Here is a 23,533-nt window from a genome sequence, read left to right on the forward strand (position 1 = left end):
CAGTGTCCGCAAACCTGTGTGGATGTAAATGTGGCCTCAAATTTTATTTTAAGCTGTGAAACGATTCATCACCACCAGCACTCTACCAATAAATGCCCATATGTCTCTGTGCACTTCGTCTCCTGAACATCTCTGGACTTATGTTCGACTCCTCCCAACCTCAATTCGTATGGAACCCAAATTTCTACCGAAGAAGCCCTGTTGTGAATTCTGTGGCAGAGCTCCCTCCTGTGGTCACAAGTGGTACTTCGGCTGATTCTCTCTGTGAGCTTCTGTTGGTGGAGGGAAGTGGTACTGCGGCTTCTGAGTTTCCTCCCTCAGGTGATCTGGTGAGGTCGTTAGGTGCTTCTCTACTTAACTCCACCTAATGCTTTGATCCTGGCTTCCTGTCAATGTTCCAGTGTTGGACTTGCTTTTCCCTGGATCATTCCTATGGCCTGCTGCTCTGCATAGCTAAGTTCTTCTTTGCTATTTGTTTGCTATTTTTTCTGTCCAGCTTGTCTATTTTGTTGCTGGAAGCTCTGGGACGCAAAGGGTGTACCTCCGTGCCGTTAGTTCGGTACGGAGGGTCTTTTTGCCCCCTTTGCGTGGTTTTCTTTAGGGTTTTGTGTAGACCGCAAAGTTACCTTTTCTATCCTCGATCTGTTAAGAAAGTCGGGCCTCACTTTGCTGAATCTATTTCATCTCTACGTTTGTCTTTTCATCTTAACTCACAGTCATTATATGTGGGGGGCTGCCTTTTCCTTTGGGGTATTTCTCTGAGGCAAGGTAGGCTTATTTTCTATCTTCAGGCTAGTTAGTTTCTCAGGCTGTGCCGAGTTGCATAGGCAGAGTTAGGCGCAATCCACGGCTGCCTCTAGTGTTGTTTGGATAGGATTAGGGATTGCGGTCTGCAGAGTTCCCACGTCTCAGAGCTCGTTCTATGATTTTGGGTTATTGTCAGATCACTGTATGTGCTCTGACCGCTATGTCCATTGTAGTACTGAATTGCCTTTCATAACAAAGCCCCTTGTATGGTAGACCACGACTGCATTTTTTGTTAATACACAAAATGATAAGTTACATTCATAGGATGCAATTTTTTCTTCAGTTTGTAGCATGGTTTTCCATGTAATTGAGAGGCCATGATGATTGTGTGCAGTTCTGCTTGTGACTTGCTGACCTGAGAAGGGACTACTGTATAGGTTTCTTATAGGACCCAAGGATATTATTCCATACTTCCTATTTTAGCCTCAGAACTACCGGCCGTGCTGCTGCTCTCTTTCCATTTTATGTATTTTTTCATTATAATATAAAGAGACTTATAAAAAATAAATTGTATCTAGAATACAGTACTATTCGATGACTTGTTAAACAGTTAAATTATATCCTCGTTCCTAGTCACCCATTCAAAAGACTTTATTAAGATGCAGAAATGGCCTTTACTGTTAACAAGCCATCTGTGGCCAAACCATGCACCCACTCATTGAAGTCTGTAAAGCCTTGTGCTGTCAGTTTCTGGTGTACCCTTATTATCCTAGATTTAAGCAAAATTGGCTCCTTACTCCATTCCATGATTTCTACAAACATGGTCTGTATTCTTAGGAGACCACCTCTATCTATGTCAGCAGTACTTTCATTACATTTTCTGACCATTTTACAAAATGCATACAGTTGGCTCATCTTGTAAAGGCCTTTTAGAAGGTGATTGGCAAAAGAGGACCTAATCCAGGGATTACTGCTACACCACCTTTTAATATGAAATATTTTTAGAGATGGGATTTCTATTCCTACTCAGGCTTTTTCTGTCTTAGGTACCCAAGCTATGAAGAATAAAACAGCAAGACACACTGTTGTCTGTCTGAATAATCTGTTTATTATTGGATGTGATGATCTTTTATAATGCAAGATCAAAGGAAATTGAGACATTACTGTCACGACCAACACTGTTAAGTCCAGCGGACGACACAACATATACCAACAACGGGATGGAATTGGGTGCGGAAGGCCCTAACCGTAGGGATCGAGGAATGGGGCACCTCCTGAACTCCAACCTGTGCCTGTCCCGAACCTCCCCTAACGCCTTAAGCAGGTCCTTCCCCCTGCCGCTGTCACATACCTAGTCCCTGATTGTCACCTCACTATTCCCTTGCTAATGCACTGGCCGGCAAGGTCGGTAACATCACCACTGCAGATCGTGAACAACACAGCAAGAGGGACATCAACAAGACATACAAAAAGGGGAAATAGTACTTGACACTATGGAAGTGGTCACTAGCAACAAGCAGCTGCCAGCAAGGAAACTGACATTAACCCTTGCTGACCCCAAAGGAATAAAGCTATATTTAAATGATAATGGAACCAGAGCTACCACAAATCCAAAAATGAGTTGTGACAGTTGCATAATAGTTTGGCAGAAATATGAGTTATACAATTGCTTGTCAAATACATCTTGGGACACAAGATGGATTACATGAGAAATGTGGGGGAACTTTCCAGATGTCAGAATGAAAGTTGAGGTCCTCAGGAAAAATTTGGCTGAATCCACAGAATTTTGGGTTCTGACCCTATACTAAGATAGAATTTGGAATAAACAACTTGTTCTTGATTAATTTCTGGGAATTGTGGAGAGAACATCAGGCCATAAGAATGTCTGTGCGTAGACATATGATAACTAGTGATGAGCGAGTAGACTCGTTGCTCGGGTTTTTCCCAAGCACGCTCGGGTGGTCTCCGAGTATTTGTGACTGCTCGGAGATTTCGTATTTGTCAAAGACGCAGCTGCATGATTTACGGGCTTCTTGCCAGCCTGAGTACATGTGGGGGTTGCCTGGTTGCTAGGGAATTCCCACATTTATTCAGCTGCGCCAACAAAAACTGAATCTCCGGACACTCACAAATACTCTGAGACCACCCGAAAACCCAAGCAACGAGTATACTCGCTCATCACTAATGACAACCAACTGGAGCATAGGTCATTTTTGCATAATACTATTTTCTTCGTATTTTATTTAGTTTAAGGGACAGAACAGAAATTAACCATTTCTTTAACATTTCCCCTCTTTTTATCATCTGGTTTACCTTTCCCTAGCTGATTTCTTCCTGTCATTGCAGGTGTTGGGTTATTGCCAAACTAAGGAGGAGAACCAGTTCTAGGAATTTGCCAACCTTTACTCCTTTCTTTCTTGAAGGGGACTTGTTAAGTTGCACAGTGAATGCATCACGGTACAACTTTTAGTTATAGGAAGATGGTGGAATAACCAGTTCCTGTTTGAAAAAAGCTTTGGTTAAGCCGAAACGCGTCACATTTGAACAGTATGGAGTAACCCTTCAATTTACCACAAGCTTATGTGAGTGCCAGTCTTTTTGCATGTTCAGTTTAGCGACTACATGATAAAGACCTGGCATGGGTCAAAACCTATTTTTTTCTTGTTGCTTTATGCCCCTATACTACGTTCCATTTATTTTGTGCTTATTTCACAATAACTTGCAACCTAAAAAAAAAGTGCAGTTGATTACTTCCTGTATAGTTTTGTACATACAGTATTATCACAGATTTTCCATTTCCTGGCATAGAACCATAGATTGTGAAAGAGATTTTTCTTTTTAATCAATTGATTGCATTGTTAGTTAAGAAAAGTATGTTACATGTTTTGAAAATTACCTGCCTGTCTGCGTTAGGAAAGTAATTGTACGTTAGACGTGGTGCTCTCAATGTAAATAGAGGGAGTTTACAGATGACAGTCGATTATTTGCACCACCACTTATTCTTTCATTACATTTGTTCCTTCAAAATAGTCCTAATTGCTAAAAAGCCAAGTGGTGTTCGTAAGAGGATTTCTAGTGCTAGTTATGGGATGACAGCCATGTGCCTGAAGAAAAAGAATAATTGAGACATTGGCATCGGGCACCATCAAAATGACCTGTTACTGGTGATTAGACCTGATTACAGTTACATTTACCACCACCTGCTTATTTACAGATGAATGTAGGAAGATTGGTAGCCATTTACATCACGTTGATGTCTCGCAGGAGACCGTCATTTTCAAAGACCAGTAAAACATCTTTATTCCAGTAGGCTGATGTAGGTTATGTGCACACAGTTTTTTGAGGCGTATTTCAGGGGAAATCTGCGTCAAGACACCTGAAAAATTGCTCAAAATATTCCTTGGAGGACTCTTCCTATTTATGTAATTTGTAAAACCACTTTGTTGTTCAGATCTTCAGTTTTTTGGAGCATTTTTCTTCCGCTTCAGGTTTTGTGCAATACCTGGTGGCAGAAAAGAAAGTGCATGTCTCTATGAAATGTCTTCTGACCAAAAACCTCTAAATTAGGCATTGTGCAGAAGGCTGCAGAAAAAGACCTAAAAAATGCTTGAAAAAAAACCTAAAATGGCTTCAGGAAACATTACAGAAAATAAAAAACTGTTGCAAAAGCTCCCAAAAGGAAGGAGAGTTTCATGAAGCAGTTTCAACTGGAAAACTCGTTTTCCCCTTCCTCAATAAACCTCTTGCCGTGATTCATCAAGACCAGTGATGTTCACAGTTTCAATGAGGGGATGTGATGGAGTGAGACGCTCCTGATTCATGAAAAAGAGCACCTCTCTTAATAAATCAGGAGCACCTGACAAGAGGCGTGCATGTTCATGTGTAATCGCCCCTGGGGTGGTAGCTGTAGGCGAGTGTCATGTGTCCGACACATTACAGAGAAGCGAGTGTTGTGGCTGTGCATGTGCAACATTATTCTTGTGTCTGTTGCATCGTCCAATCTGTTACACTTGGGGCCGTATCCATCACTTTGACTCTTTCAATGACGAATCCAAGCTAGTCCTTACAAACAATGTCCATTTTATGCACGGACAAACTGGTGAACAAGGGACAAGTTATGCATTCTCCTTCCCAATCTTCCATACAATACACCGCCTCCTTTCCCAGACTTACGGGTTGCCTTTTGTTCCCAACAGCAAGTACAGCGTGGGAAGAAGTTAAAATTGCCTGTATTTTCCTAGGGGTAGGTTGATACGGGTTCTGGTGTGTCACTATGACCCTGATACCCTGATTCCTTGCCTATATCAGTCCACTCATAGAGACAGAGCTCCCTGTTTCAGTACCCACAGCAGGGCGCCACCTTGTCTCGAGGTCCCTTTCTCACCAGGTCCCCTTCTCCGGATAGTACATTTCCCAGACTTATAAGCTTTCCTCTTGCAGGGGTCCGCACTTGCCAATTATGTTCTGCCACCTCTGTAACTAGTTCTTTTCCATGCCTTACCCTGTAGTTCCACCACTGGTAAACCTGTCTTTTCCCTTTACCCTCCTCTCTAACACTTTGATTACTAACTACATCCCTAAAACCTTGCCACTAGTTCCCCTATAGGGCCGCCTTCTCATGCTCCCCTCCAGGGGCCAGCCTTGCAGTTAACACTGCAGGAGCTGGAAACAAACAACGACCATAGGGATACCGTAAATACATTTTTATGTTATGCACAAATATAACCACACACAAAAATAACCTTCATCACATGCTTGCCACAGCATCTTCTTGAGGGGGACAGGACTTCTTGTCCATCCTCTTACACATGTCCCTCACCAAAAATCTGGACAGGAGTAAGATATCAGGCATAAGGCATGTTCATGGATTAGACGATCTGTGGCGTTGTGCCCCAGTCTTGCCACATCTTCACCCATTTTGGCATGAAATGGGCACAGCTCTACATTGCCAAAAATTTTGAGACTTTTTAAAGTTTTTTTTTGCCGTAGAATGCTGTAAAAGCTTTGATGAATCAAGACCTCTGCATACAGATACCCTCTATACTTCTTTCCAGAAACGTAAACTATTTGTAAAGTCATTGCAGCAGATGCACAAGACTTTGCTGACATGATCCATGATGAGATGACCACTGCTACGATCACTGGGACAGGTGCTGTTATACAGGACCCAGATATCTGAAGTTTGACTTTTCTGTTCTTTTTTTGAGCTGCAGCATTTTTTTTCTTTCAAAATATGCAAACTTTTCTGTATTTACTCCCATGTTTGTGAAGTTATGTTGTTTAGGACTTGTTTAATTCTTGTTCACAAGAAATCTATGTGCTTCGATCCTGTAGTTTCTCATTTTATTTGGATTTAATTTAAAAGCTTCCATTGCACTTTTAAGCGTCAGTGTTATTTGTCTTCTCTGTATACACCAGAATGCACTTAATGCATTTAGGAAAGCATGATTCTCCCTATCTACTTCTCTCTGCCAACACTTGGCTCTAGATTTTGGCTCATGAATCCTTCTTAGTACGTAGTAGTGGCGAATATATTAACCACACATGCAAATTTAATGCAGAAATTTAATGTGCAGTAGTATATTGTTGAGTTCTAACGTTACCGCCAGTGATTGCCATTTTTTTCTCTTTATTTGTTTCTTTTTTTCTTCTGTTTATGCTGTAAAGTATTCTGGATTTCATGTAATGCAGCACCCAACCAGGTACTTTATACCATGGGCACTGTAAGAACATTTACATCAGGCAAACACATTCACACTTTGTGCTATGGTATAAAGGGACTGATGAAATATAAAACCTTAGCTTGTTTAGCTGGGTTAAACAACATGTCAAATTGCCCTTGATGTTTAAAGGGGTTGGCCACTATACAAGTCTTTCATGTGAACGAACTGCCATGGATAAGATCTTCACTAAATACTTTGCTTTTGCAATTCCTGCAGTAACTTGAGCTGCTCTTTTGGTCATATGACCTCTTCCGAACGCTGGTCTGAAACGCGCGTCGGGGCGGACCGACATGTGGCTGAACTCCCCTCCCAATGGTGTCCCTTCTTAAGATAGTGTAACTTTTAATATATTGGCTCTACTAGGTTTATGCCTGTTTCACTGTCTGTACATTCTGATGCCATCTTGCTTGAAAAAAAATCATCATACCCGTAGCGTCTCCATTTTTCGTGATCTCAGGTTGGGTGAGGGCTTATTTTTTGCTCACCGAACTGACGTGTTTAATTACACTATTTTGGTGCAGATACGATCTTTTGATCGCCCGTTATTGCATTTTAATGCAATGTCGTGGTGACCAAAAAAACGTAATGCTGGCATTTTGACTTTTTTTCTCGCTACGCCGTTTAGCGATCAGGTTAATCCTTTTTTATTGATAGATCATTGATCGATCATTTTAATCAGTATAATGGCGCCGACCTGACACTGTCTGTAGGTTACTATGCACAATCCTGCTGACAGGTTCCCTTTAAGCCAACCAATTATGGCATATGTTGGTCAGAAAGTGTCTCCTTTACAGGCCTACCCAGTAGTAACCAGAGCTAAGGCTTGATCCATCCGTTGTGGTGATCTGTTCATTCTCTCAGACTTGATCCATCCGTTATGGTGATATGTTGATTGCTGGGTCACCGTCGGCTACAAAAGAGGTCTTCTGTATGAGAGCGCCCTTTTGAAGATTGCATGCTATGTCAAGTAGGTTCACAGTGCCCTCTTGGCTCTAAAGAGTTGTCCAGCAGCACTGGATTTTGGTTTGTAATCTGACCATGACAGTATCTATATAGAGATCATATTATCAAACTTGAGTAGATTTCCTTCCATGCTGTAACTTTTCCCCATAATTATGTTATAGTGGGCTCCATTTAAATTAGAGATTGGATTACGTTCTATAGACAGCTGTTTTACCAGCAGGAGATTATAATAATTATTACTAGAGGACTAGTAAACCTACTGCCTTGTAGTCCTCCATATTCATGAGCTCTGTATAACCCCGCTCTCATCACGGATTGGCAGCTTTCTGCCTATACACAGAGTACACAGAAAGCTGTCAGTGTTGTCAACAGGGTTGGCAGAGAAAACAGCAATTTAATATAAAAATGACAACATATAGCCCAGTAAGTGATGTATTGCTGGTATGATGTTCTCTGCCCCTACATTGTTGCTCTCAAATGGGGTAACAAAAACATGCTGACATATTCCCTTTGTTGTGCCATAAAATACGTGGTGTTAAGTCATTCTTAAAGGGAATCCATCAGCATGTTTTTGCTATGTAATTTGACAGCACCATAAGATGGGGACAAAGACCCCCAATTCCAGCAATGTATCACTTAGGACACTGGGTGAATCGGTTATGATCAGAGTTTTCACTGCCGCAGATTGAGCACGGGCACAGATGTTGAGATATGTATATCCTAGCCCACATCACAGCTCTCTGTGTACCGTAGTGACAGAGATCTGCCTGTTACTGCTGTGGGAACGACTGGACTACCCTGCACGTGCCACATAGTCCTGTACTGATAATCTCCTGCTGATAAAATGCTCATTGTATTTAAACAGCAAAACACAGCCTAGTAAAGAGCAGTTCCCTATACTCAGGGACTCTGCTCCTGTATTATGGTGCTGTCAGATTACATGGCAAGATAGTGGTAGATCTACCATGGTGAAAAAAAGGATGCTTCAGCCATAATAATATGAACAATACTTGGTTCAGCTCACCTGTCACAATGGTGTTCTGCATTAAACATTTGTGCGTTATTTGCATTATATCATCGGTAAACCAGTGCTCTTTGTTTTTAGTTCCACCACTTTAAAGGTCGCCTTCTCCCTCCATTTCTCCTATGTGAGCGGTTTAATTGAATGTTCAGAAGTCTTTTATCACAGTGTGGTGAATAATATTATTCCAGCAATCTATACTTTTTCTCCCCCCCCAGTAAATGTACCACCATAGAAGCTAATTGAAAATGACTTGGGAAAATGGAAATGATGAGAACTCCATTACACGGAAGCATTTCTCTCCAGATTGTAATAATTGTGTTATTCCTCATCTGGATGAGTTGAGTGATTTGTGCTTTACCGTAGCAAGGAACTGTAATAAAATTTCTCTATACCGTATGTGTGCGCGTGATGTCAGGACTACTTGTAAAGGTATGCTGGATTATTTATGGGGCAGTCATGGGAGATAGCTCAGAGCTAGAAACAAGACTGACAATCGAAGGCCTCCGGGGAATTACTGATTGTATTTGTTTAGGAGGGTAATATGGTTTTTGTTTTTTTTACTCCAATTCTTGGTGATGGTAAAACAAAAACCAGCGTGTTGTACGATTAGCATTGATGAAGTAAGTATATGCATAATTTCTGCGTGATCTGCCCGATTAGTGCACCGCTACTGCACTGTAGGCATTTAAACATGGCTCTGCTATGGATGAGCCGGTGCCTGTGAAAATGTTTCCAAGCTTGCACACTTTTTCTCATGTCTGATTTTGCAGCTGAAAGCTGCTTGGATCATCCCCGCGCTGCTTTTCTCTGCTGCCATGCGCTCCTCTCATCCCGCGGTTGTCTGTTTCCTACAGCCTCTCTCCTGGGATCGGTTGCTCTCTGTTCCTGCCATTATTTATTTGGAGCGCTCGCTGGTTTCCTCGCACTCTTTCTCCTTCAGCAGATATTTATTTATTTTGTTTGTAATTCAGAGAATTCACACCACATTAAGCATTTTCATTACCTAAAATAATTAGGTGATGGGAGAGGAACGCGCTCTAATTTGCTGTCCTTAAATAAAATTAATGCTCCTGTGATGCTGGCTTTGGACATTTTTCTTCTCCAATTACATTCTGGCCGCCCATCTATTATCTGTCCTGATATACGACTCAATTACTGGCAGCAAACTGCGGGCAGAGACAGTTACGGCAGAGCACCGAGAGGAGACACGAGGTGATGGACAGAGAATGGGGACTGAAGGGAAGGCGAGAACCCGGCTCTGAGATGCTGACACATGCAAAACGGTACATGGAAATATAAGGCAGCGCCTGTAATGAGGTTACACGGGCGCCAAAACACGGATACAATCATTGGAGCTACAAAGTTCTAACTTGGCGTTTAGGGGACTAATTACTTAGAGCAAAAAATTTCCAACATTTTTTGTTTGTTTTCATCTGAGGACCATGTTGGCAAATTAAATCTCAATAAAACTCAACATCTGAGACATTTATGACATATTGTAAGTATATATCATATAAATGTTTCATAGGTGATGACTTCACTTAATGGATTCTCACCAATCATGACTATGGTGGTCAGTTTTTCCAAAAATCCAACTGTATAAAGTAAGTGACCGTCTATGCGCACCACTCTCTCCGTTGCTGTTTCTGTAAGGGCAGAGACAGACTGCCATATTTCTTGTGCAAGAATCGCACTGCAGGGACTGGCCTGGCACCTCTCCTGACCTGAGCAAGATGGATTACTATGCAGCTGTCAAGCTCAGGTCAGGAGAGCCGACAGCCAGTAAGAGGTTTACCATGCGACTCTCGCACGAGAAATACGGCAGTCTGTCTCTGCCCTTACTAAAATTGCTGCTGTCTAAAAGTAAAATAAATAGCCCCCTTTACATATCAGATCAGCCAATATAAAGGGGTCTCTAAGATGGTCATACAATGCACTATAAGTACCGACTAGTGATGAGCGAATGTATTCGTTACTCGAGATTTCCTGAGCACGCTCGGGGGTCCTCCGAGTATTTTTTAGTGCTCGGAGATTTAGATTTTATTGCCGCAGCTGAATGATTTACATCTGTTAGCCAGCATAAGTACATGTGGGGGTTGCCTGGTTGCTAGGGAATCCCCACATGTAATCAAGCTGACTAGCAGCTGTAAATCATCCAGATGCGGCGAAAAAAACTATATCTCCAAGCACTAAAAAATACTCGGAGGACCCCCGAGCGTGCTCGGGAAATCTAGAGTAACGAATATATTCGCTCATCACTAGTACCGACCTGTCCCTGCTCCGGCAACACGTGTCACTTCTGGCTTGGGTCTATACAAATGAGCAAAGTAGCAGTCACAGCACCTGCATGGTGTAAATATAAAATGATTGCCTCAATTACTATCCCTAAGGTACAAAATGTCAATATTTGCCATCTGTACAAAATGTTTTGCAATATTTCTGTATTCTGATATTTTAAAATTGAGAGGGTACAATGCAGTGTCATACTGAAGTAGGGATGTATAGACAAGGTCTCTTCAGAATTGGAAATATTGTCAGGATTGCAATGACCGATACCCTCCAAAACAGCCATCTCTAATGCTTTTGTCAGCAGTAGTCTTTATGAAGTCATTTATAAATTCATTGCAAAGTAGAAACCAGACTAAGGACTATGTTTCTTTACAAAAAAAAGGCGTCAAGACTGAAATTTCAGAATGAAAGTTTTGGGGGTTCAAATTGAAGGTTTTTGTGCAGAAACACCCTGCATACATGGTCGTGCTAATCCTTCAGTGGAGCTGGTGATTTTTCCCAAACGTTGTGAACTAAGCTTATTGTTATCAATCAAGCAATAGAGACCCTGATTGCTCCCATCTTCAGGTGCCGTAAGACAAGTGCACCCTCGGCTTGTATGGTCCTCTAACTCCAATCCTAAAGAACTGCGGGAGGTCCAGGTGTTGTGACTAAAATAAAAGCAGAGAAGAAGAAACCAACTTGTATTACTTCTGTCTTGGAGCAGATTAATGCAGTAAGACAATGACCCCAGGCACATATCCAAGATCATAAAGAACTGTCCTCAGTAAAAAAAAAAATAAAAGCAACTGAAGAGGAAGACCCCAGAAAGCCCTGATCATAACTCCACTGAAGCTTTGCAAATAAGCAGTGCAACTATGGCAAGGTCTCTACGATCTATCTCCCTGTCAATTTCTTTAAAGAAGCACTTCCATTAAAATTTATATCTTCTTATAATATGATGGCTGCAATATATTATGGCACTGTGTACTTACAGTTTCTCATTTTGCCCTTCTACCCAGTTAAGTCTTCTCTTTTCCATTAGGTTTATGACATCACGTGATTAAAAACTGAATAGCTGAATCTTTCTAAGCTGTATGCAGAAACAGGAAATCTCTTTTCCTGCATGAGCCATCATTAGAACTACAATTCAGCCTCGCAGCAATGTACGTGGCACACGGCAAGAGCGAAGCACCCGGGCAAGTGCCCTGAGAAGGCGGGGACCCTGGCAAATTTTGTTTGAATGCAGATTGCACATTTTCTGTTAGTACAATAAACCTCATTTCAAGGCAGAAACATTACTGTGTCCAACAGTTATTAGATATATGAAACTGAAATAGCTGTTGCAAAAAAAAAACAATTTTTATAAAACATTAAGCTTAAGATTAATAGGGGTGCCAAAACTTTTTCATATAACTGTATAGCCTCACTGCTCACCTAGAAAGTACTGCACGTCTTCCATACCACTTATTTTTGGCCTGATACCTACATAAATAGTGTCTTAAGAGACCATATTTCTGTGTCTTCTGTGCTTCTTAGTCACAAAACTCCGCTTTTGCTCTGCTCACCTGTAAACACAATGTAAATCAGCCTTTCGAGCCGCCGGCTCTTTGTATGGATGTTTGTCACTGTGACACGCTGTGCATGATCGGATAATCCATAGGAGATAATTGGCAAACAGTGCGGTGACTTTATTGGCTTTAGTCCAAGGTGGTAGATCAGTAGCCCCCACTATAAGAGACAGAGGCGAATAATCCTATAAATCCAGCCACATCTATTTGTTATTGTCGGGTTGAGCTGTCCATCAGTGTCGTAACAGATCGATGACTGACAGGTCTGATCCAAGTAGCTGCTGGACTCCGTGACGCCACATGCTTGTTATCACCCTACTTATATTTCATAAAGAAATAAACGTTTAGAATCCAGACGTTGATAAGACACAAAATAATCCCATACAATTATTGTTAAATATTGGTCTACAACACAGCACCCACATATTGCCGGATCCAGCTGGAATATTCCTTTGTGGATCACGGAGTCTTGTCCAAGTACTTTGCTTTTTCACCCACTTTTCTAAAACATACAACTCCGTTCTTTTTATGAATAAGCCTTTACTCTCCCGAGTTCCTGACATGGAGAAATCAGATTGGGATAAGTGCATCCTCTGTATGGCGCTGCAAAATATGTTGGCTGTACTGGACATATTTAGTAACCGCTGCAGCCAATCACTGGCCAATGTAGAGGAGAGCCCAGTGGATATTAGCGCTGTTGAGTGTTAACATCAGCAAACACTAAGCAGAGAGGTAGTGCTGGACCTGGTCATGATAACCTCTCCGATAGTTATTTTAGACCTCTGTGATGGTAAAATAACAATTTAATACATATAATTTGACCTAAAATTGAATGTTAATTGTGTTCTGCAAACAATCGGACACAGTGGTGCAATCTCTTACGAAATGTAGCCAAGAGGAGTGGTTCTTCTCTCCATGTATCCTGATAATTAATATGGCATGGTAGAATATAGTTACCAGCAGGACTAACCAAACACGACTTACAGCACACGGTCACTCATTTACTGATGCACTCAGAAAGGATTATTCTTCATCGTGTAGGTATATCAGTCTTATGAATGTCTTTCAGTGGATGAAGATTTTGCCTTAATCAACTCCATTTATGTAACTATCAAATTGGAATAGTAATATGATTTTTTACTATATGTGGCAGCTGGGGTTCTGGGGTATGGAACAACATATAAGGATACCCTTTATTACAAAGTATATGAACCATTACGTCAAATCATACATTTCATTGGTGAATCTGTCAGAAAGATTCAAAATGTCTGGCTAGGCAAATGATCTGAGGCTTTTTGTGTAAGATACCTTTTTTTTATTATTTTACATACACGTGAGCTTATAAATCCATACACTGCTATATATTCACAGGAAAAGCTCAGATAATACAGAAATATTATTAAGCGCAAGTGCTCGTTACTTGAGATTGCCTAGAGTGCTTGGGTGCTCACCGAGTATTGCTGGCGCTCGAGTGACATGTTCGAGTCCCCACGGCCGCATGTTTCATGGCTGTTAGGTTAGGTCACAAAACAGGCGGCAATTGCATGTGTTTGGCAGTCCCTGCATGTTTTTTGGCTGTCTAACAGCTGTGAAACATGCGGCCGCGAGGTTTCGAACATGTCACTCGAGCACCCAAGATACTCAGTACATACCTGAGCACTCTAGACAAACTCCAGGAACGAGCACTTGCGCTCATCACTAATAAATACCTCTGCAGCAAATACATAGCAGACATTCGATCATACGCTTGTGTTGAGCTAATGATGATTGTGACAGAAGCATGTTGGCGATCCATAAAAGGTTTATATGGATGACCCCATTTCATAAGAGAGATTTCTTTTTACACAAAATGTCGTAAGGAAGATGAAATGAATGCTTGTCCAAGGATGACAGGACATCATTGTACAGTGGTCCATGGATACTGTATATATGATCAACGTAGAGAGGACAATGGAGTTAATGCAGAGGCCAGTCAAGGTGACGCTTGTAACAGCTCATTATTAGAAGGGAGAAATAGTTTTAGTGAAGAGGCTACAGGAATGCCTCATTATTTCTGACATTGTCTATCCAAGGATGCTTAAGGGAAAGAAGATCAGCATCTGATCCTTAATCCTGTATTATACCCGTCTACCTCAATTCAACACTTATTAGTGCTCCGTGATCTTTCCTGCACACAGAACAGAGAGAGAGGGATTAACTACAGCAGTTCTCCATTGAGGAGATGACTGAATACAGCTCTCCATGAAAAGGGAACTTAAGAAATCTGCACTTTATTTATGTAATGTTGGCCCCCATGGTAGGGTGTAGGATGCCTGCCGGGTGCCAGAACAACGAAAAGTGCAGTAGGCCGAGACTCAAATTATTTGGGTTGAAAAATATTTTAACAGAAGTACTTCTGATATATTGCTGGTTGGGCAAGTATGGGAAATACTTGTATACTCTATCTATTGTCCATATAGCTACACGAAACCCTTCACAACAATGATGCCAGTGCCAGGGATTTTATGTGGTAAATGCCAGCGGTCTGATATCTTACTTGTCTCCAAAAGCACCCCTGATTATTCACACGTCTAAATAGTTGCCTTGCATTTTAGGATTTTAATATCTGTCTGTTTGTAGGTATCTGGGCGATGGGCGCTTTCATCTGGAGTCCGTAATGATTGCCAACCCCGACACGAAAGCTTTCAGGTATGGGCTTTTTGATTGGCTTATCTGTTATTTTAAAGATTTATTGATGTCCATGCAGAAGATTAATGAGGCCTCTCATCATGTTTTTGTGACAATCTATTCATAAAAAAAATGTTAATCATCTACTATATAATTGTCTAAGGGTCACTTCCGTCTGTCTGTCACGGATATTCATTGGTCGCGGCCTCTGTCTGTCATGGAAATCCAAGTCGCTGATTGGTCATGGCAAAACAGCCACGACCAATCAGCGACGGGTACAGTCCGGCGGCAAAATGGCCGCTCCTTCCTCCCCGCAGTCAGTGCCCGCTTCGCACTCCCCTCCAGTCAGCGCTCACACAGGGTTAATGGCAGCGCTAATGGACCGCGTTATGCCGTGGTGTAACGCACTCCATTAACGCTGCTATTAACCCTGTGTGACCAACTTTTTACTATTGATGCTGCCTATGCAGCATCAATAGTAAAAAGATCTATTGTTAAAAATAATAAAAAAATCGAAAATTGTTATATACGATCTGCATAAAGTCTGCATAAAGGTGGTCATACACATTAGATCAACCAAACCTGCCAAATATCTCATGTGTCCTGGGGTGTAATAACTCTTTTCATTGCAAATGTCACTTGAAGGAAGGATCAGGCATGTTGAAATTAATCATGCCTAATCTATTTTGTGACTCATTCCTCTCTCTTTTTTGAGAATACATGAGCACTCGGCCAAATTATGCATAAATGTGGAAGGGGTGATGGTAGGAAGAACACCTGAATGAACAGCATTTCATAAACAGCTATGATGAAATGCATGTGTTGGTACAGTTATTTTTGGTAATACGAATAAACTCTTGATAAAATGGATGCATTATAAAGATAACCCCTTGTTAAAAAGAGGTTGGCCCAGCTTCTCTAACCCTCAGCTGTTATTATAGTGTAGATATGCCTCTGGCCATAGTATACCTTAGTCTAGGTGATTGACCAACCATGTAATACATGGACAGGCTGGCTCCTTGATCTGGGTCATAGAATTCTAATAATATGACATTTTGAAAGTCGTTGGCATGAGATTGTAAACACTGGAACTTTTAGATGTGTTGGTAGTCTGTGTCGTAAGACATCATGGCCTACTGAGTGTTTATTTTTACTTTTAGCATTCTGGACATGATACGCCATATTCTTCACTGAAATGTCAAAATAATGGGATTTTAGATTGAGGCTTCAGGATATTAAAGAACCTTTAAGATCATGAGCCTAGCTAGACTTAAGTACAAGTGACTTTATCAGAGATCGGTGTGGACGTCAAAGTTCTTCTTGGCAGCCTTTGTAGATTAAAGGCCAAATATACCATCGTTCCAACTGAATGTATGTTCCATGAAGAACACTATCTTTTAAAGGGAACCTGTCACCCCGAAAATCGCGGGTGAGGTAAGCCCACCGGTATCAGGGGCTTATCTACAGCATTTGGTAATGCTGTAGATAAGCCCCTGATGTTACCTGAAAGAGGAGAAAAAGACGTTAGATTATACTCACCCAGGGGCGGTCCCGCTGCTGGTCCGGTCGATGGGCGTCTCTGGTCCGCTGCGGCGCCTCCCATCTTCATTCCAAGACGTCCTCTTCTGATCTTCAGCCACGGCTCCGGCGCTTGCGTACTTTGTCTGCCCTGTTGAGGGCAGAGCAAAGTACTGCGGTGCGCAGGTGCCGGGCCTCTTTGACCTTTCCGGCGCCTGCGCACTGCAGTACTTTGCTCTGCCCTCAACAGGGCAGACAAAGTACGCAAGCGCCGGAGCCGTGGCTGAAGATCAGAAGAGGCCGTCTTGGAATGAAGATGGGAGGCGCCGCAGCGGACCAGAGACACCCATCCGACCGGACCAGCAGCGGGACCGCCCCTGGGTGAGTATAATCAGAATGCTGTAGATAAGCCCCTGATGCCGGTGGGCTTACCTCACCCGCGATTTTCGGGGTGACAGGTTCCCTTTAACATATTAAAAGGCTTTGGTAGACGTCTAAATGACGATAAAAACGTCTACTTGTGGATGCAGGGTTCTGTAACTAATGCCAATGTCTCTTTATTTCTCATCCTAACAATAGGTTAGAGAGAATTAGTCACTTTTGTGCATTTCGTGCCCTTCATTATAATGTTATGCTGCGGATACTATTTATTTTATCTGTTTATTTCCTTGGCTCACTTTTCTGGAATAACTTTGAGATGTTTTTTAAATTTTATCCTCAATAAATAATGTTCATGCTGAGCTGGGCTTGTTTCATGATCATTCCCGGGGTTTAAAGCATTACACACCAGACTTGTTATGTACTCTGCATTTCTGAATATGATGCAGGGAGTATGAATAAATGTTTGTTATAAGTTACTGCACAGATTCGAGCTCAGTGTGGACCTGGTATAAAAAGCGTGTTTCCGAGCTCTGTACAGTGGACGAAGACGGAGATTAGACCAGCTAATTTGCTTTGTCCTTACTTCATATGTCGTGGGTTGGTATTCCAAAAATGACATGGCCTGAATCCTGCTCCTCTTCAGATTACAGCAAAGATGGATTTGCATTTGGTCTGTCGAATGCATTGTTAATCTGGTGCTCAGGTAAAGAACACTTAGTTCAGACTGGAACTAAGTGCACAGATATTCAGAAATCTAGATTAAATCTTGTGTGTAAAAGCTTAAAATGTGTTCAGAAACTTGGATCAACACACATAGTAATGGAGGGATAAGGGTTGAGAAACTGTGCCTAATGCTTTGAATAGGGGTAATCCATAAATCATGAAATTTAGAGCTTAATTTTTAATAGCTGAAGAAGATGGGGTGCTCTGAAATTTGAGGATCAGGCTAAAAGGTCTGACTTTATAGAAGGTGAGCTTAATGGCAGGCTTAAAGCATAGATCAACTTTGAAACGTCAGTTTTACAATTTATACTATGGATTTGTATGTATGTATGCTAGTGTGATGGGGGAAAATTGTATGAAGTGAAGAACTTTACATTACAAAAGCTCCGCTAAATTCTTAATGGTCTTGTCTGTCAGCAGAAATCAGAATACCTCATAGAATAAGAATGGGCCGTGGGAAATGCTATAGCTACACATCAATCACTCCATATTCTTTGTAGATCACTGTCTATCTGGATATTTAATCCATTGAATTCTCTTCAAAAGTGGACTTACACTTTACAAGGAAACAGTGCAAACAAAAAAAAAATTTAAAGAATAACTAAACTTTTGCTATTATTTTTTATGTTTTTCTTAATGGCAAGGAGATTGGTGGAAGTTTAGGTCCTGAGACTCCGCAAACAAACACTCAAAAAGCCCCGAGAGGAGTATTGCTCAGGAGACAGGAGCGCCAGATGCTACATCATTGCACACCGAGCGTGGTACAGATGTTGTACTAGCCGATGCTTTCTATGTTCTGTGCTTGGTCACCATCTGTGTACTCCTGTCTCCTGAGCTGAGCATTTGGTGGTGGAGGTGGTCTCAGAACCTTGATCCTCACCGATCTACTTGCAATTAAGAGACCCAACAACATATCAAAATTATCAAAAGTTTACTTACTCTTAGTAATGTCTTAAATATCTTCAATAAAAAAATGGAAGACTTTGGATAATGTGCTCATTCATTTATTTTATGGAGATGTGGTGGTGTCATTCACTGTGACACCTCTCACTTCTTGAAAGGGAAGACGTCCACAGGTTAGAGCCTTCATGGGATCGTTGTCCAGTTGGAGCTGCAGATATCACACGATTGGCGAAAAGGGGAGTCATGCATTATATGTTATCCATTGAAATAAGTGCTCTGTCCTACCAAGAAAACTATGTTCTCCGGAGGAAGAGGGCTACTTTTTGTATAGGTACTCTGTTCTGGCTGATAAGACTTGACTGGGGTCTACTATTATATTAATCTAATCAAGAAATCCCAATGTTGACTAAAGCTGACCTTAGATTTTTGCTAGCACATCCTATATAGTTCAGGATCTGCCAACAGAGTAGTTGTGGTTGGTGCATGGTATTATTTTTGATCCTTTGTTCCCCCATAACATAAGCACATCAAAAGGTAACTGACTGCTACTTATTCCTTCTTCAATAGAAATGCTATTCTTTAGCATTGGAGTTATTAGCTGTACTATCGTTTGTCTTTAGCCATCTGGAGCTTTAATTTACCTTATGGTTCTTTAACCGGGTTATCCACCACTCCGACAACCTCTTCTCAATCACTATATTCCTGCATGTAAAATAACAGTCTTGTACTCGCCTCCAGTGCTTGCGCTATTCAAGCAACATCTGCGCCTTAACTCCTGGGGCTCGAGCGACCTTATGTCATGTGAACCCTGCCGCCGATCAGCCACCACTAATGTGCTGCTTCACACTCGCATTCTTCTGACAAAACTGATAACTGAAAAAAATGTGAGAGCTGCTGCTCTCTGACTTCCTTCGGATGTCGGTTTCGTCCAAAAGAAGGGATTGTGAAGCGGCACATTAGCAGCCGCTAGTTGGCTGTCTTTCTCACTTGACATAACAATGGAATGGCACTGGAGGGGAGTATATGGTGATTGAGAAGAGGTTGTTTTAATAGTGAACATCCCCTTTTAAGGTGAATTTTAACTAGAATGCAATGCTATTGCTTTGCTTTATTTACATACACTACATAGAGAAAAGTGTCTGGACAGCACCACAATACACATACAGGGTCTTTTATGAAACCTTATTCTATATGCATAGGTAATCATATGGCGGTGGTCCCCACTTTGCTCCTGTAACAGCTTCTATTCTTCTTAGAAAGCTTTTTTGCTAGATTTTGGAATATGTCTGTGGTAATTTTTGCACATTCATCCAGAACATTTGTGTGATCAGACCACAGGACCATCCTCATAATCCCTGTTCTAGTTAATTTCAAAGGTGTTTTAAGATGTTGAGGTTGGGGCTCTGTGAGGCCAGGGACGTTATTCCACATCAAAATCACCCAACTATGCCTTCATGAACTTTGCTTTGAGCATAGTCATATGGGAACAGAATAAAGCCTTTTCCAAACTGTTGCCACAAAGTACCCTTCACTAGAACTATGTGGTCTATGATAACCCCTGAAAAATAACCCATAGAATTATCCCTTCTCCACCAAACCTTGCAAATGGCAAAATGCAGTTGGGCAGGTAATGTTTTCCTGTCATTCGTCAAACCCAGACTCGTCCACTAGGCTGATAGGCTGATAGATAAGCATGTAGTCATATGAGGCTTGCATGCAACTGCTTTGGCGTGGAAACCCATGCTATGAAACTCCCCTGTTGGGCTGATGTTAAGGCTTATGTCTGTCTTTTGGGCAACACCTTCTTAAAAGCTGTGCTTTGTTAGGGTGGCTTTCACCTCAGCTACGCTCCTTGCCCTCAGAGTAGTAATGGTATGGTGGAGGAGTGGGTCTTCTCCTTTCTAACAATTGTACCATCACCCAATCCCACTTCTACCCTCCCTTATCCTCCTTTCTTTTGAAGTGCACTCTGTCTGAATCTGCTCTTCTACAAACCTCTAAGTGGCCATCATATACCGACCCCTGGGCCCGGACACTGCCTCTAGTGACAACTTACCTAGCTAGCTTCTAAACTTTTCATTCTGCTGACATTCCCACCGTTATTATGGGTGACTTTAACATCCCGACCTACACCTGCCTCCAATCTTCTGTCTCTGGCTTTATCCTTTGGTCTTACTCAGTGGTCCTCCGCAGCCACCTACACAGACGAAAATACATTAGACTTTATCTTCACTCGCCTTTGCTCCCTATCTAACCAATCCCTTTACCCTAACCACCATCTACTCGCGTTCTTATCCCTGTCCTCCTCACCTTCTCCCCATGTCTAGCAACTAGCATGCCCCCCACATGAACTTTGCACACCTAGACATTCGCACACACTCTGACTCTCTTCTACCGCTGGCCTTCATATTTTCATTTCACGACACATACAATGCCACTGTTTTGTACAACTCTACACTTGCATCAGCTATTGACTCAGTCTGCCCCTCTTGTGCATGGCAAAGTGCGACAAATCAGTAGACAACTGTGGCACAACAACCTCACTAAAAAGCTTCCGCAAGTGTCCAAGGTTGCAGCTCACCATTGCAAGAAAACAAGATTTCACCACATTCAAGTCTGCACTCTCCTCTGCTAAACAGGACTACTTCACAACTCTCGTATCTTCTTTGTTCCAAAATCCCAAACAGTTTTTCAACACTTTTAAGCCCCTCCTTAGCAGATCACATCCCCCTCGGTCCTCCCTGATATTTGCAGAGGACATTGCCACACATTTCAAACAAGGCATTCCTCAACCACCTCAAGCTCTATGTATTACAGATCACTAGCCTTCCACCAAAACCTTCCTCAACATCACTGAAGTAGATCTTACTGATCTTCTCTTTAAATCACACCTCATCACCTGTGCTTTTAACCCCGTCCCGCCTCTTCCCCATCCTCTCCACAACGCTTGTACCAACCCTAACCCATCTCTTCAACCTATCGTTAATTTCTAGTACCTTCCCTTCTGCTTTCAACATGCCACAATTACACCTATCTCGAAGAAACCATCCCTCGAGCCAACCTAATATCCACCGATCATCCCATATCACTGCTCCTTTTCACCTCAAAATTCCTCGAACACAATGAACACTTTCCCACCTCTCATCTAACTAACTCTTTGACAACTTAATATCTGGCTTCTGTCACCACAACATCACTGAAAGTACCCTAACCAAACGTACTAATGACTTACTGCCAAAGCTAACAGATAATTAATAATAATAATCTTTATTTTTATATAGCGCTAACATATTCCGCAGCGCTTTACACACATTATCATTGCTGTCCCCATTGGGGCTCACAATCTAAATCTGTCAGTATGTCTTTGGAATGTGGGAGGAAACCGGAGTGCCCGGAGGAAACCCACGCAAACACGGAGAGAACATACAAACTCTTTGCAGATTTTGTCCTTAGTGGGGCTTGAGCCCAGGACTCCAGCGCTGCAAGGCTGCTGTGCTAACCACTGCGCCACCGTGCTGCCCCAGCAGTAATTCTCTATACTCCTCCTTCTAGACCTGTCCTCTGCCTTTGACACAGTAAACCACTCAGTACTACTACAGATCCTATCTTCCCTCTCCTGGATTTCCTCATACTTTTCTAACCGCACATTTCGCGTCTTCCACATGTTACCTCCTTATCCCACACTCTCTGTTGGTGTCCCTTAGGGCTCTGTCTGGGGACCCCTACTCTTTTCCATCTATACCTATGTCCTGGGAACTCAAAAAGTCTCATGGCTCCCAGTACCAACTTTACACTGATGGAAATCAGATCTACCTCTGTGGCCTAGAGATCACCTATCTGTTGAGTAAAATCCAGGAGTGTCTATCAGCCATATTTTCCTCCTTTTCATCAATCTTCCTAAAGGTCAGTGTACACAAATCTGAACTCATAATCTTTCTTTATCACAATAAATTATTATAATTATTTATTTACCGTATATAGCACCATTAATTCCATGGTGCTGTACATGTGAAAAGGGGTTACATAATAAATGACTTCACACTTTCCGCTGTCTCCGAGTAAACCTCAACTCTCCCTGTCCTTCAAACAGCACATTCAAGCTCTTACCTCTTCCTGCTGCCTCAAACTCAAAAAAATATTTCTACAATCCCACCTTTCCTCAACCCTGACTCTCCTAAAGGTTTAGTGCATGCCCTCATCATCTGCCTTCTCGACTACTGCAATATCCTTTTGTGTGGCCTCCCTGTTAACAGTCTCATACCTCTCCAATACATCCTTTGTTGCCAGACTAATCCACATCTCTCCTCGCTACTCTTCCGCTTCTCCCCTCTGCAAATCACTTAATTGGCTCCCAATTCCCCAACGTATGAAGTTCAAACTACTGACATTGACCTACAAAGCCATCCATAATATGTCTCCTCCATATATCTCTGAACTAATCTCCAGATATCTTCCAACACGTAATCTCTGATCATTCCTCACCCAATTGCCTACAAAACCTCTGAGTATCCCCCTTTTTATGTAATTCTTCTGTGCCCCAACACATCCAATTATCCACCACATTTTGAACTTTCAGGTAGAACTTGAGTGTTGGTGACTCCAATTGCAATTTTATGTGGTCCGCCTCTTCATGTCTGAGTTGCTGTGGTTCCTAAACGCTTCCACTTTTCAATGTTACCACTCACAGTTGATCATGGAATATTTAGGTGGGAAAAAATGGAAGAATCTGACTAGTTGCAATGGTAGCATCCTATTAACCCCTTTACGTCTGAACATGAGCGAATATCGTGGGATCCCTTCTTATTTGGCTCGCTAATAGAGCTTACCGAATAGCTGCAGCGGGATCCCGCATACCTGGAGAGCTCCCAATAGTCAGGTGTCCGCTGCCACAGCTGCACGTGTCACGGCTGTGTGACAGTCATAACACACAGGCTCTCCATGCATCTGAGACCTGGAGAATCATAATGGCTGGTCACTTTTAACATTTAGTGAACATGGTTAAAAAAAAAATATGGAATTTCACTTTTTTTTGCAATTTCACTGCA

General features: G+C 42.0%; 1 protein-coding gene across 1 annotated transcript in view; it reads left to right on the forward strand.

Moving 5' to 3' along the window:
* Window positions 1–23,533, forward strand: part of DPH1 (diphthamide biosynthesis 1) — a 378,970-nt gene that overhangs the window by 322,271 nt on the left and 33,166 nt on the right. The window contains exon 7 of the mRNA XM_069761363.1: window positions 14,916–14,984. Coding sequence (XP_069617464.1) covers window positions 14,916–14,984 — 69 coding nt within the window. The remainder of the gene's footprint in view (window positions 1–14,915; window positions 14,985–23,533) is intronic.

This window comes from Ranitomeya imitator, chromosome 3, assembly GCF_032444005.1.
Source record: "Ranitomeya imitator isolate aRanImi1 chromosome 3, aRanImi1.pri, whole genome shotgun sequence".
In the NCBI taxonomy this organism is placed as follows: domain Eukaryota; kingdom Metazoa; phylum Chordata; class Amphibia; order Anura; family Dendrobatidae; genus Ranitomeya; species Ranitomeya imitator.